The sequence below is a fragment of the Acanthochromis polyacanthus genome, chromosome 12 (genome assembly GCF_021347895.1).
Source record: "Acanthochromis polyacanthus isolate Apoly-LR-REF ecotype Palm Island chromosome 12, KAUST_Apoly_ChrSc, whole genome shotgun sequence".
NCBI classification, from domain to species: domain Eukaryota; kingdom Metazoa; phylum Chordata; class Actinopteri; family Pomacentridae; genus Acanthochromis; species Acanthochromis polyacanthus.
The window spans coordinates 34,178,657-34,194,830 of record NC_067124.1 but is presented as its reverse complement, the minus strand read 5'-3'; the positions used below and the strand labels follow the sequence as shown (position 1 = coordinate 34,194,830).

General features: G+C 39.9%; 1 protein-coding gene across 4 annotated transcripts in view; it reads right to left on the bottom strand.

Annotated features, from left to right (window-relative positions):
* osbpl3b (oxysterol binding protein-like 3b) overlaps window positions 1-16,174 on the bottom strand; it is a 58,473-nt gene that overhangs the window by 13,958 nt on the left and 28,341 nt on the right. For 3 of the 4 annotated variants that reach the window (XM_022194486.2, XM_051957040.1, XM_022194487.2), the window contains exons 5-15: window positions 15,976-16,089; window positions 14,487-14,651; window positions 14,144-14,267; window positions 11,018-11,121; window positions 10,692-10,784; window positions 10,457-10,616; window positions 7,273-7,403; window positions 6,602-6,703; window positions 1,903-2,040; window positions 1,148-1,235; window positions 56-300 (exon numbers count right to left, since the gene is read on the bottom strand). In XM_022194486.2, coding sequence (XP_022050178.2) covers window positions 56-300; window positions 1,148-1,235; window positions 1,903-2,040; window positions 6,602-6,703; window positions 7,273-7,403; window positions 10,457-10,616; window positions 10,692-10,784; window positions 11,018-11,121; window positions 14,144-14,267; window positions 14,487-14,651; window positions 15,976-16,089 — 1,464 coding nt within the window. The remainder of the gene's footprint in view (window positions 1-55; window positions 301-1,147; window positions 1,236-1,902; window positions 2,041-6,601; window positions 6,704-7,272; window positions 7,404-10,456; window positions 10,617-10,691; window positions 10,785-11,017; window positions 11,122-14,143; window positions 14,268-14,486; window positions 14,652-15,975; window positions 16,090-16,174) is intronic. The other variant, XM_022194488.2, reaches the window with a different exon arrangement.

Genomic DNA, 16,174 nt, shown 5'->3' with positions numbered 1-16,174 from the left:
GAACAATGAGAAATTGCCCACACACTCAGAAAGAAAACAGAATCTGCCATCTCACCATGCGTTCAAAGGGGTCCTGTGTGTTCGCGGCTCTGTCTAGCAGCTCGCTGTACTCCAGCTCCTCACACAGTCTCTGCAGGGTGTTGAGTGGCTCATTAAGCTGCACCGGCATCGCCACCTTTGACAGGTCTTTGCCGATGTTGTTCCTGAGGATGTGCCACAGGCTGATGGTGCTGTTGTTGGGGCTGGGCGTGGGCAGGCAGGACCGACGCTGACAAATCACAGTGCCTTCTTCCACCGAGCCTGAGAGGAAAACATATAAGGGACCAGGTAAGGTGCAGCGTGTGTGATAAAAGCCACTAGAAAGACGCTTTTATAGGAGTTGCTAGATACGTTTTAGGAATCCTGTTATGCTGTCACAATATAGAGGCTTGTTGAAAGTTTACATATGTCTATAAGAGACTTAAGGAGTCAGATGCTGAGCACTAAGTTTTTACAATTAATGACACCAACAATTTTATATGCATGAACTAACGTAGTACTTTTTGGTTATTACGGTGACTATTATTCAAAATAACTTCAGAGAAAGGATGCTGTGGAGCATTTAAAGAGGAAAATTCACCTGCAGACAAGAATTTAAGAGTTTATTTATGATTCCAACACTGAAAATGTTGTCTATATATGATGATAATTTCTCTAACTACACCAACATATGGTACAATATAGTGTGTTCTCATTGTGGCTGTGCTCCTTGCTGCCATGTTTTGGCATTTACTGATTCGAGTTTGCTTTCTATAATGCATGAACCTGCACAATAATGTCACTGCAGCAAATACTCTTTTGCAAAACTGACAAATCTCTTTAATCTAAAAAAAAAAAAAAAAGACTTGAAATGACCAGTAAAACAATCTCCAGCTGTCATGGAGCACAGAAAAAAATCAGTGAATAAACAGTGACTCTGCTTTGTGACAGTTTATCTGTCTGAGGTAAAGAAAAGTAAACGATATAACTTGCACTTAGATCCTGATTGATCCTGTCTCCACATCAGGGATAGTTTGATATTAAATCGTAACTAATAAGGTTACTGCTGTGTTGTGTTGTGCACAAATGTCTGCCATTCACACTGAGGTCAGAGCCGTGTTTAGCTTGCCTGAGTTTGGTCTTTCACTTTCGTTGCTGAAGTTGTCCATGGAGATGTTGTCACTAATGTCACTGATGTATGAGTCATCCTCCGATACCTTAAAAAACAGAACTAAAGGTACATTTCTAATATCACAGACAGAGAGGGGCTGGGCAGGTCTCTTTCAACATCCTGTCACGTCAGCAGGAGATCTATTACACTGGAGAAGAAGGCTCTCTGAGGACCTGGTGGCAGAGTTGTACCTCATCTTGCTGTATTTTTAGATTAAAGTAATTAACTTCCATTTTCACATTGCTTCCGCTCAAGCTGCTATCTCATCAGGCCTGCCGCATGAACACTGAAGGAAGAGGAGAATGAAGTAATCGAGGGAATATTTGTTTTTGCACATGAGGCATAAAAACATTTATTTAAGACTTTAAAATACCTGCTCTGATGACGTTAAGTTTAACACTTCTCTCTATTTTGTCTTGTGACACAGTGCTTAAAAACTGAACACAATTTGCAGACAGAGAAGGGCAGAGAAATGAGGAAATCTTGAGTGTAGGCAATAAAGAAATGAAAAACCTCGGGCGGTGAATTAGACCCTGGATTAGTGTTTCTCTCAATTTCTCAAAGCTTTTCTTGTCAGACAATAGCTGCTGCAGAGCTGGCATTAAGGTTTTGGTAGTAAACAAGACAAATTACTCAGCAGTAATGATAATTCCATTATTTAGCTCTGAGCGTCAGGCACAAGAAGCATCCGATGGTAAGAGCTTTGCAATTACCTCGTTTTCAGAAGAACTCGCCGAAAGCAGAACTTCTTGTGCATCGAAGAACTCGGACAAAGACTCTGCTATTGAAGCTCTGCTCTCATTGGACACTTGGTGCACAAGAGGATGGGATTCGTCTACAGAGTCCTGTTTCTAAAAAAAAAACAAAAACATTGGCAGTTATAAAAGAAAGGTCAACACCACCACAGCATAACCCTAAACATTTTATAACAGCAGACTTCAGTCCTGTCTTATGTACAACCGCATGTTGCTGCCACATTCGAAGAAGAAAAATAGATCAGTGTCCTGTTAAAAACACGAAAAGTGTATTTTTTTATTAGAGATAATACTACAGGTCATTCCAACTAATTAGAGTATGACATTAGAACAATAAAGTGTATTTTTTACAATAATAAATGCATTAATTTGTGAAACATTTAAACGTGATGACTTCTGCTCAGTAAAACTCATGTTTGAATCAGGAGACTGTTTTAAAATTAGATCAATTGAAGAATTTGGCTCATATACACAATTTTATTCCATTTTACTTCATAGTCGGTTGAGATATGTTAAGATTCTGCAGTTTTTGAGCGCTGCGGGTGATAGTGTGTGCATTTTGATAATAGATTAAATGGTTTGAGCAATTTTTCACAGAATAATAGGCAACATTCTTTGATTCTAGCTTCGTACATGTGAATATTTCCTGGTTTCTTTCTTACTAATTTATCTCCAGTCTCAGATGGGCTGATCACATCTTATATGCACAATGTTTCTCTGCTTTAACATCAATAATATACATAATACACATGCATGTATTAGAGCTGCAACAATTTTAATCGATTAGCTGTCAGGTACTAAATAAATCACCAGTTATTCTGATAGTCAGTTATTAGCTTTGAGCCATTTTCAAAGAAAATTCTCTGATTCTTCTGTATGAATACTTTCTGGTTTCTCTTCGCCTCTATGACAGTAAACTGAATTTCTTCGGGTTGATGACACTAACCAACATTTTTCACCTGTTTCTGATCTTTTATAGCCAGAACTATTCAATTAATTGAGGAAATAACCGCTAGTGGCAGCGCTTGTAAGTATGTGTACAAAAAGAAGAAATTTAAAAGAGGAAAAAAAGAGGAAAGCATGTGTGCGACCATTTGGAGGCAACGTTTTTCTCATTGATCAGCTGGAGGGCCACAAAAGATACATGACCTATCAGAGTAACAGACCAACAAAGCTCAATAACAGAACAATCTTGCCTTGTTTAGACCAAAGCATGAAGCAGAAATTGGTCAAACTGCATCAGAGGAAAGAAAACGCATCAGTATCACACTATGATGCAATGCATAACAAGGATTTTTGCATTTTAAGACTGTTATGATGATGTGCTAATTTATCATGTCATACTAGAAACTTTTCCCGTTAAAGTAACACTACTTTTCATTCTTATGTGGTAACTTATATTGTTATCAGGTAAAATTTAGGTTTGAATTGGGAAACAGCGTGCAGAGAACAAAAAAATAGGATTATGGCTCATTTGCATGATTTGTGGGGCTGGAGGTAGTCTTATTTCTCGCTGATCAGGTGGTGAGGCACAGAAGGCTCCATGGATACATAATTTATTCCAAAATCATGCTCATCACGCTCAATAACAGGAAAATCTGGCAATGTGTCAAACCAGGCATGAAGCAGAACTTAATCAAATTGTGTAAATGAGCCATATTCCGAAAATAATTTGTTCTCCACTCTCAAACAAGCTTCAGGTTAACAGTACATTGTTAGAGCAAGAAAGGTCTGTAATGTTGATAAGATGGTATGACATAATAACGTGAAAGTGTTTTGTTAGAACAAAGATTTTCCAAACACTGATCTGTTTTTCTTCTCTAGTGTGGCAGCTTCTGTACATAAACCACATTTCTTCACTGTATTATGGAACACAAATCAATATTCACACACAACTGAGTTGAAACATTATGCAGTAAAATGCAAATGTTTAATTTAATGTGCCAATCACCTGCATTTCTACAGACTGTGTTACAATACACTTTATCGCCGCTTCAGTTGCTATATCTGTGATACACACGTGGACAAAATTGTTGGTACCCCTCAGTTAAAGAAGGAAAAACCCACAATTCTCACTGAAATCACTTGAAACTCACAAAAGTAACAATAAATAAAAATTTATTGAAAATTAAATAATCAAAAACAGCCATCACTTTTGAATTGTTGATTAACATAATTATTTAAAAAAACAAACTAATGAAACAGGCCTGGACAAAAATGATGGTACCTCTATAAAAGATTGAAAACTATTTGACCAGAGTGACATGATTAACTCAGGTGTGTCATTTAATTGACATCACAGGTGTTTCCAAACTCATAATCAGTCAGTCTGCCTATTTAAAGGGAGACAAGTAGTCACCCTGCTGTTTGGTGAAAAGGTGTGTACCACACTGAACATGGACAACAGAAAGCGAAGGAGAGAATTGTCCCAGGACATCCGAAAAAAAATGATAGACAAACATCTTAAAGGTAAAGGCTATAAGACCATCTCTAAACAGCTTGAAGTTCCTGTGACAACAGTGGCTGATATTATTCAGAAGTTCAAGACCCACGGGACAGTAGCCAACCTCCCTGGACGTGGCCGCAAGAGGAAAATTGATGACAAATTGAAGAGACGGATCGTTGGAATTGTATCCAAAGAGCCCAGAGCAACCTCCAAAGAAATTAAAGGTGAACTCCAAGGCCAAGGTACATCAGTGTCAGATCGCACCATTCGTCGTTGTTTGAGCCAAAGTGGACTTCATGGGAGACGACCAAGGAGGACACCACTGCTGAAAAAAACTCATAAAAAAGCCAGACTGGAATTTGCAAAAATGCATGTTGACAAGCCACAAAGCTTCTGGGAGAATGTCCTTTGGACAGATGAGACCAAACTGGAGCTTTTTGGTAAGGCACATCAACTCTATGTTCATAGACTCAAAAACCAAGCATACGAAGAAAAGAACACTGTCCCTACGGTGAAACATGGAGGAGGCTCAGTAATGTTTTGGGGCTGCTTTGCTGCATCTGGCACAGGGTGTCTTGAAAGTGTGCAAGGTACGATGAAATCTGAAGACTATCAAGGCATTCTGGAGAGAAATGTGCTGCCTAGTGTCAGAAAGCTTGGTCTCAGTCGCAGGTCATGGGTCTTCCAACAGGACAACCATCCAAAACACACAGCCAAAAACACCCAAGAATGGCTGAGAGAAAAGCGTTGGACTATTCTAAAGTGGCCTTCTATGAGCCCAGATCTGAATCCCATTGAACATATGTGGAAGGAGCTGAAACATGCCATTTGGAGAAGACACCCATCAAACCTGAGACAACTGGAGCTGTTTGCTCATGAGGAGTGGGCCAAAATACCTGTTGACAGCTGCAGAACGCTCATTGACAAATACAGAAATGGTTTAATTGCAGTGATTGCCTCAAAAGGTTGTGCAACAAAATATTAAGTTATGGGTACCATCATTTTTGTCCAGCCCTATTTCATTAGTTTGTTTTTTTAAATAATTATGTTAATCAACAATTCAAAAGTGATGGCTGATTTTGATTATTTAATTTTCAATAAATTTTTATTTATTGTTACTTTTGTGAGTTTCAAGTGATTTCAGTGAGAATTGTGGGTTTTTCCTTCTTTAACTGAGGGGTACCAACAATTTTGTCCACGTGTGTATCTGATGCAAATTAGAAGAACTTTGCAATCAAATCTGCCTTCACAAAACTTTTACATTTTCAGTTTCTGTCGAGGTTGTCAAAAATGGGGATAATTTTGCTTAATGTTTAGCACTGACATCATCGTAGGTGGTGGAAATGTACTGGACTGCATTATATTTAAGTGTTTCAAGCTTCCAGCCTGCTGCACTGTGTGTTACTGGGGTGGACAAAATACCAGGAACACATTAAAAGTGATGCAAAATCATCACATTTTGGGCAATATCAGAAAAAAAATAATAATGCAAAAGTTTCTTAAAGGCAGAATTTATGTCACAGCAGCTAATAAAGTGGCAGGTGAGTGTATTTTACTGCTTTAATTAAAGTTTAAGTGATGAATGTTTGCAACAAGTGTGCACTCGTGCTCTTTTGACAGCAAAAAAAGATGCACACATCTTTGAAAACAAGCAAAAGCGACATGCAACCAATTACAAACACATAGAAGCGAGGACACCCATCTATCCATTGTTACTGCCAAAGCTGATTAATTAACCCGCAGATAATCTCAGGAGGGGCAGCTTAGCTTAGGCTTAGCTTTGCACTGTGAGTTCAACAAATTTCCCAGGGACACGATTAAGTAAATCAGCTCACATTGTCCGGTCAGCAAATCTGATTAAACGAGCACGGAGCTTCTTGAGAAGACGATAATATGGGGGAAGACTTCTTCCTCTGAGCCGTGTTAAAGCGAGACGTGCGCGGTGGCAAGACTCAGAGGAAGCACAGAAATACAATCTACGTGAGGAGACCCCCGGATTGTTGCAGAAAAGAAAATTACAGGCCCGTTTCTTTCCTGTAACCCAGTGTGAGTCGAGTGAGGGGGTGAGAGGATGGATGGGAGGTAAAGGACAGCTCATGCATTCTGTGGCAAATTCTAGACTACGTGGGATGAAAATAAAGACAGAGATAATAATAATCATCACGGTGGTGGTGGGGGAATTCATTCGAGCCACTGCATTCCTGCACCCACCTGCACAGGGGCAGTGAGATTTATTAGTGTGGGCTCTACGATGTGGGACTCGGCATGAATCTTGCACAGGCGCTCTCTCAGCTCAGAGTTCTGGGCTACAGCCTGGAAAAATAACCAATGTAAACATTTTATATTGCACACAGTAAACCAGTAATACCTTGAACACTGAAAGCTGAAGAGAATTCCTTGTTCTGAAATGAAAATGCTACACGGATCAGGCTGCAAATATGACATTCATCTTCACACTGAGGATGTGTGTTATCACCTGTTAGCAGCTCTATGTGAAGCAGGAAGAAAAGCCGACACGGAGCAGGGCATCTAAAGTCAAAGAAATGTGTTGGCGGCGAGAACATACAACTTCTAAATGACTTCTTTCGCCACATTAGGACTTGCACGCTCTCTACGCCAACACTTTTCTTTGACAGAAAATAGAAAAAATGCCTCCGGGTGGGAGGCAGCAACAGCAGGAAACATAACTGTTGAATGTTCAGGTGGGCAGACTAGTAATCCCTCTAAAGGGCTCGTCAATGTGTCACAGCAGACGAGAGGTGTGGGAGGACACGTAATCGGAGGGGAGCGTAAGAGCTGAGAAGAAGGTGGTCTACCTACAGTAACCCAGGTCTGCTGTCTGAAAGCTTCCCTCTGACCTGTGTGTGTGTTGTTTCACGTACCGACGCCAGCGCGTTCTTCAAACTGACGACCTGTGGCGAAGTCGGGGGACATGTTTCGTGATCCAGACACTGTTTTAATCTCTCCCTCTCAGATGTTAGCGAAGTCAGCGCTGACTTCATGACCGTGTGGACTGCAGAAACAGGAGAAAAAGAGAAGAGCTTTAGCTGAAATCTGGATTTATTTCAGGACTTTGTAGATGCAGTACACTACTTGTAACTGACTCAGTTCTTTGTTCAGTTCTCACCGTGGCTGCACAATATATTGTTTCAGCACTGACAGTATGATGTGTAGGAATTAAAGACAAATTCACTCAAACACAGCAACTTTTCTTGTCGTTTGACGCACAAGAAACTCATTTAAAAACAGTTTTTCATGCCTAATGTACAAGTCAAGTTTATCTGATGGAACCTAATTTCAGAATTAAACCCTTTTGGATTCACAGTTTTTATTTCTTTTTACTTTATTTAAAATACAAAGTTTGTCGACATGCAGGCTCCACATTTTCACAGCAAAATGAGGGAGGGACAGGAGATAAAAAAAGATCATTTGGTTGGAAAAATAAATCATCCGTAAGCAAATATTTCGGCAGCTGAAAGGATGGTGTTGACCATAAAGTGTGTAAATGCAAAAAAAATAAATAAAAAATTCGGAGGCCATACTGCGATAGCTATATTTATATATATCGCAGAATAAACTACGTTGCTTTTTATAATCATTGTGCAGCCCTGATTTCCAGTATCAAAATAAATCAAGTTAAAAATGGATTTAGAGGTTTCCATTTTGTCTCCATTACTTCACAAACAGATGATTGTCTCTCAGCTTGTTTTTTAATTATTCACCTTTGTGCTGGTGCTTCACAATTAGATATTTTGACACAAATAAATGATGACTCATTACTGTAAGTTTCCCTTACTGTGGCTTGCACTTGAGGTTGAATTGCATCATTATTGTTCAGGTGAATAAGGTAGATTTTATCAACTACATTAGGAGACTGTCCTCCTTGAAAAAACGACCACACAGGTCGTCTGTACGCGCCCGTATTACGACCGAGTGTTACGTTTTGAAGTTAAGCGACCTGTAGCAGTTGAGTAAATATCGACACTCCGGTGTCTCAGCTGAAACGTCACCATGAACAAACATTGCCCTAACACTAACCCTAACCCTAAACCCGTCTTGCGAAAGTGAGGGAAAAGCCGTTTCGCAAAATAAATCCCGTAATGCCTTCCTGTCCCCTGTAGGGGTGCTAACCTAAATACGCTCTCATGGGTCATATTCAGGGGCACGGTACATACGACCTGTGTGGTCGTATGAGTTTGAGGGCTTGTTGCATAAACTTGGAGGTGTAGAACAAAAGATATAAAGAGATTTACTGCTGCCATTCCTTGTGCAACTCCACTAGTTGGCCTCACCAAGCAAGTAATAATTCAACTCAGGTGCATCTAACTAACCCGCTGAAATGTACAGGGAGTTTTCCTTCAGAAGGATGCAGGAACAGCAGAGGTTCATTGGTTTTTATAGCAAAACAGCTCATTTTGAACGGAGCTTAAACCCGAGATTATACAATTGTGGTAAAATGAACCATCTCTGCAGTATTTCAAGCTGAAAAACTCAGACACACTGTTAGACTTTGATTAATTTTGAGAAAAAAGGGCAAAATAATGGACCTTCAAAGTGAATAGACATTGCCGTCCACTATTATTTGTTATGTGCGTGACTGCTGCATTGCATTGTGGGAGTGTCTAGTGCTTGCATGCTGTGATTTTCTCCTGGAAATAGTGTGAACTTTGCAAACTATATCAACTTTGTGCACTATTAGCACTGTGTGAAATTTCAGACAGTGTTTGAGCAATGTTTTATTTTTGTTTAAAAATCCTATTCTGAAACAGCAAACCCAACGTGACATGAAAAGAAGGATTATTCATTTGTAAAGCTGCAAAAAAAAATGGATAATTAGTTTTCAAACTCATTTTTCATTTGATTCAAGTTCTAACATGGCAAATTACTTCTTCTTTTGCCACCTTAGAAGTTGTGTGTTCTCTATACACACAATTTGATTCTTTGTGATGGTGCAAATTAAACAAAGAAGCTGAAAGCATTACATGGCCCGGTGCATCCACTGATAGTCTATCACACCGTGTTTCCAAGACAGCGTGAAATTTTGATGAGTTTACAACACTCAACTTACTTATTACAACATTCATTTTCACCACACACTTCATAGTTGCTGCATTGGAAGCTAAATTATTGAACAGCACTGGCATTACTAATGGATGAACGTTTTAGATGAAGCCATCGTACATTCTGAGCTTCAGGATTTTGACTCTGCATAAATTTGACAATTTAAATGCCAACTATTCCCTGGAGTAAGTTTAAAATTGAACACGAATTATGTAAAACACATATCATTACCATTAGTCCATGTCAAGCATCCATCATCTGATTATAAATTCCAATGAGAACAGACAAAAAACTACATTTTGTCCTCTTTGTGGCAATCTCCTGTTTACAGAATAGTGAGTATTGGAGCCATTTCAGTTGGTAACCAGCAAGGGGTGCTGTGACTCGTTACCTGTGTATTTAAAGGCCACACTAATTGCCACAGGTGTGGCGCAAAGAAGAGGTGAATTGTTTTTGACCGTGACGTGGCGTGACATGACAGACTGTTTGTTTTAAAGGCTTTGCTCTTAAGTTTGATGAACTCCAGAAGGTAAATAAATTGATGAATCTGTTCATAATTGTGAGTTTGGACAATGACTTTTTTTGAATAGACTCTACTGGTGTTATTTTTGGACTACGAGGGAGTACAAGAGCATGTCAGAGTGGCCAGAAAGCCACACGTTCTTAACAGAACCAAGTTGGCGTCATCAGTGAGAATAGTTTAGAATATGAAACAGTTTACTCAGTAAGTGCAATTGGAAGCGCTGTCTGGACACATGATGAATGTCCTAATGAAGGAATAATGAGGCAAAGTGTTTGTTATTACCAGCTGCTATTGTTGTATCATTGTCACGTCCACCAGCACACCAATCCCATCTTACTTGCAAATAAGGCTGGCAGACAGATTTGTTGAAAGCGACCAAGGCATCTGACAAATGTGCACTTGTTTGCAAAATACCATCTTGAAAACCCTGCGAGCATCTGCCTCAGACTATTCAACAAACTGTCCACGCAGCTTTCACTCACAGTTGGCGGCGACGCGGCAGAAATCCTCCTGCAGCTTGGCCACATCGAAGGGGGAATCCAGGGATTCGGGGTCGACTTTGTCATTGGCGAGTGCAGCGGTGGAGAGGTTGGGGTTCGAGGCGTGGAGGCGGATGGAGCCGGAGGAGATGCAGCTGGGTACCTACGCAAGAGGAGCAGAAAGTGAAGAGCCTCACAGCAAATAAAATACCAAGCATGATTTATTCATGTTGCCTACCTGCAGAGTTGTTTTGACATCTTTATTGTAGTTCTTCGAGCGCCATTTCCGCGGAAGTCTCTTTTCTTTTTTGGGGCTGTCAAATGTAGACGCCTAGTGAACATAAGAGACAATAGCGATGGTCATGACAGTGTTTTTTATTAGATGAAAGGCTTTTTATAGCAAACTGGCAGCACAAAGCACAAGCTGCAATACGGTCTATATTTAGTAGCGGATGAAGGCAACAAAAATGATTGATGGAGAGAAGTGATTTAATGACAAAACGAGCCTCTGCATAAAATTCTGGTGCTGTGGATAGATGATTTACAGCGTCTAATCTTGCTGACCTGCAGTGCCTGAATAGATGGAGCAGAATAGGTCCGGTGGAGGACTTCCATGCTCTGAAGCAGGTGGTTAAGCTCCAGCAGGTAGGCCTCACATACTGACAAGTCTGCAGAGAAGAAGGAAGTGTAATAAAATAAATAGACAGATAAAAGAATAAACCTGGAAAAAGGAACATCACAGTGTTTTTTTTTAATTAATGCAGACCCAGCAAATATACTACCGCTCAAAAGCTTGGGTTCACCAAGACAATTTTATGTTTTCCATGAAAACTCACACTTTTATTCATGTGCTAACATCATTGCACAAGGGTTTTTTAATCATCAGTTAGCCTTTAACATGATTAGCTAACACAATGCAGCATTAGAACACAGCAGTGATGGTTGCTGGAAATGTTCCTCTGTACCCCTATGGAGATATTCTATTAAAAATCAGTCGTTTCCAGCTAGAATAGTCATTTACCACATTAACAACGTCTAGACTGTATTTCTGACTAATTTAATGTTATCTTCATTGAAACAAAAGCTTTTCTTTCAAAAATAAGGACTTCATGATCGTCCTTGGGGTAACTTTCTAAGTTACCCCAAACTTTTGGACGGTAGTGTACTTTCTGTACAGACAGAATAAAAGCCTAACATTTACCTGCCATCAGTAAATGCCCCAGGGCAACAAAGTTAGCAGGCTCCAAACAGAACTAGATTGACAACATGTCCTTTGTTCAAATATATTTTTTAGGTTTAAGCTGTCAGTGCTAAAATCAGGCTCACATTAATAATAACAACAAAACATTGCAGGAGTTTGAAATAAAACTGCATGAAGCATGAAAGGAGAAATGTCACAGATTTTGCTCTGTCTATATTTCAGACTTGCACACATAAGATTTACAAATATTGCTGCATCAAGTACTCCAGGATATTACTGAGCAGTGTATGACTTCACATTATCTCATGGGGAAACAGACAAAAACAAAACGGACATTGCAGTGCAACATTTTCCTGTAACAATAACCATACTCTGCAGTTATAAAAAACACTAAAACAGATGACTAAAAGACTCTGGATGAGACACTATTTGGGAGATGCAGTTACAACATTTAGTTTATTCTTCAGTGAGAACTAAAGGTGAGGTTTTATTAATCTGTTTTAATATCTCGGATGCAGAGAGAAGAATGTTTAGTGATGCTTGGCAATGGTGTCGGTAGTGTGACAAACCATGTACGGTAGATTTTCATTAATAAATGTCAAACATGTTTCATATTATTGGGACAGCCCCGAAAAGTGATGAGAGAACAGTTTGGGCGTTTCAGGACTGGATCTGTAAACTCCCCACGTTAACAAACAATCTGGGCCAAACACCAGTTTGGACAATAGATCCCAGACCAGATTTCTCCTCTTATTGTCAACAGGGGTGAAACAGGGGTAAATGAGACTGAATCTGGGGCAGTGTGAGCCAGGCTTTAAAGGTTTATTTGTCTTGCCTCGACATGGATCTCTCCTCCTGCTTCCTTCTCGAGTTGCACCAGGCGGGCGAAGATATCCTACCGCAGTCTGAAAAGGCTTCTCACAATACCACAAACTAGACCACAACTTCCAACTCTGTCTGTCTCAGAAAGAGGAGAAGCTGAGTGAAATACAAGAGAGGATCCATTTGGACTGATAAAGACGTTGGTGTTCGTAGCCGAGCAGCTTAGATGGACCAGCAGGACACTGACTAGCTTCAACTGGAACAAAGCCCAGCACACACCCAACAGCCACACTTTTAAAACCACTGGCAAGTAACAAGTGTAAGATGATTTTGTTACAATTCAATCTTCTGCCCGCAAACTTTGGATCCTGACATTAAGGTGGATGATATGACATGAACCACCCATCTAAACATTGTTGTAAACCGAGCACACCTTACCACAGCAACCAGCAAGACCACAAAAACAGCTCAGGAATGGCTCAAAGAACACAAAAAAAGACCTCAAGACATCCAAATCACTCAGATCCCAATCTACCAGCAAGACAATGCAGCCAGCCACACCACAAAAACTATCCCAAGAATGGCCCAAGGAACAACAAAAAGACCTCAGGACATCCAAATTCCTCAGATCCCAATCAGATCTGGAATGCACCGGAACAAGCCTGACTCGTGGAGACTTCATCCCACAACCCACAGCTCCCAAAGGATCCTCTGCCAACATTCTGGCGCCAGAAACCACAAGACACCCCTATGTGTCCTATTTTCATACCTTAATGGATTAGAGCTATTTTGGTGGCACAAAAGGGGTCTACACAATATTGGACATTTAGTTTTAGTGTTCTGGGTTAACGCTAGCAAGTCCCACCTTGAACTGGCATTGTTTCAGAGGAAAGATGATGAAACAAAAGTGTAGTTATCTAAACTTCATTAGAAATGGCCACCAGCTAAATAAGAGGGAATTCTAATGCAACTATGAGGTACTAATTTGTTTATTAATCCATGGTCAAGCTGTGGGTAATTTTTCCAGTATTTTTAGCGTTAAAAATCTTCACTTCTCGTTCTACAGCAAAGTGTTGACAGCGCATCAACAGAATCCTAATGAATGAAAACTGAGACAAACAAGTGCCTCAGCAATCAATAGCTCCATTTTTGTATAAACACCACCCTGCTGGTCTCATCTAACTTGCAAATAAAATAGCAGGCAGAGACAGTTATCGGAACTCGCACAACATAAAAAGTAGTGTGAATGAAAAGGCTTGCTTCACTAAGGTTAGATTGGCAATTTTTCTATAACTAGGATGTTCTGAATAGATCATTGACCTTCATGAAGATTGTTTTTCTTCGTTTGGAAGCTGCAGCATCTATATGGTTTTATCTGTGATTATTTTTCTTGGCTTGGTTTTTTTTAAGAAGATGGCGATCATAAAGGGGGTTTAGCTTCCAACTTGAATATTACCACATGTCTAATTTTTCCACCAGCACATCAGTGTGTCTTATAGTTTCAATAAAAGTGCAAATTACTGCAACTTGAATTTAAGAAATGTGTCTTAGAGCCTCAAAATGTCAGCCAAATCAGTTAAGATTTTATTATTTTACTAAGGAACAGACAACTACTTTAAAGTGTTGAGAAATTTCACGAATCACAAAACACAGCTCTACTGTCTCACCTTTGGAGCATTTGTCCATGTCGTCCGATGACTGCAGCCAGGCAGCTACCTTGGCCTGGCTGTTGGAGCTTAAAGGGAAGGCACCTGCAGAAGGCACCGTGGACTGCCTCCGTACAGGCATGCACTGCAGCAGCAAACACACTCAAAGGTCAGTCCAATAACAATTTGCCTCCTTCATAACATCAGACAGCAGAGGGATTTTCCCTTCTGAAAATACTGTAGATGAGCTAATGATGCTCGTTATGAAAAACACGGGGGGAAATGTGAAAGATTGAGTGAGTTATTACTTCAAACAGACCACTCAGTTTTCAGTGACAGTGTGCTGTGTGTTGTGCAGCTTTACCTTTCTAATAGAGGCACCGTCAGACATGTTGGGGGAGTTGGGGGAGGGGTAGTGGGGGTAGTAGAAGGACTTCTCGTTAGGGTACATGGCAATCTCATTTTGCCGATAGAGCCGATGATGACGCAGCTTGGACACCCATTCATCAAACAGCTCCTGTGACTTAATCTGCAGAGCAGATACCACAATCAGAAATAAACTCAAGGACAAGTAAGGTGGAGGAGGTGTGTCGGAGGAAAAACACACTTGCAGGTACAGCAAGAGCAGTAATTCTCTCTCCAACAGACATATGTACAACACATAAGGTCCTTTTATTTTCAGTGTCTGTTCCAGGAATTAACTCTCTGAACAACAAAACACACCTGCAGGTATGAAGGAAATGTCCTCTTTAAAAAAATCAGCAAAATAGCGCCATTTATCAGAGTGCAATACCGTAAAAATGGACTGAAATGTCAGATTTTTAACTTTCTGACACTCTTTCAACTTCTCATGTGTGATGTGCAGTTTTGCTGGGAAACTTAACCAAATGTCAGCTTAAAAAAATTACTGTTTCTAAACTGTTTGCAGTCGTAAGATTCTGTAAAACACAAAAATTCCGTGTACCTCAGTGCAAAAAAAGAAGTAATTAATTACGTTCCTGTGACCAAATGACTGGCTATTAGGTGAACTGCAGATTGTGTCCATACAGAACAGACTGCAGACAAAAATACACCATGCATCAGACCCAGAAACTTTAAAAACAGAAAGATTTAGTGGATTTTCAACATTCTGATACTCCTCAAACTATTCAGCAGTGACGTGCAACTCGTTCCACAAAATTAGTCAGATTTAAGCGTAATCATAATTCGGCAAAATCCCTTAATTCAATATGTTTCTTTTAAAAATAAATGAAAATGTGGCAAAAAATTTTACAGTTTTCAGTAATCACCTTTGTTAAAAAAGAAAAAAATTCACTGTGCGTCCAAGAAGCAATTAAACATTTTCCTGAGACTGACAATGTGACAAAAATTTGGCAACTACTCGGCTTTGCTCAGCTGAACTGCAGGCTGTGTATACATAGAACAGATATTAAAATTATGAATAGTAAAATCTTTAAAGTATGCGGAGCCACCATTTGCTAACAACCATCACCACTTACAAAAATGTTGATTCCATTTTTTTGGTCTCATTTTTGTAAAATAAATAGAGAAATTCAACATTTATTTTGATTCCTTTTCATGGGTTGTGCCATTATAACTTTATCATGTGTGAAGACACATTTCAGCTATTTTTAATTTTACTCATGGGTCTGCTGTTTCCAAAGAGGTGCAGGCAATTTATACTACAGTGAAAAATGAGCCCGCAGTGAGTAAAAATGTTGCATGAGCAAAAAATACTGAGACTACGTGGAGGTCAGAGGGTTAAAAAGGAATACTGGGAGTAATCCATGCTCTGCTGTACCTTCCTGTAGGCCTGTGGGGATTCCCTTGTATTCATTAGCCTTGTGGTTTACCTTCAGGTGATAGATGTTTTCCTCGGCATCGAGATCGATGCACTTGGCTTTCTTCTTAATGGCCATGACGGAGAGGCCCACGTCAATGCAGCCGTGCAGTTTCCCTTTCTCAATCTGCAAGACCCGGAGTGTTATGAATTCAGCGCATGAGACCGATGTTCAGTTTTAAAATGAAATAATAATCCCTTTATTGGCTCTG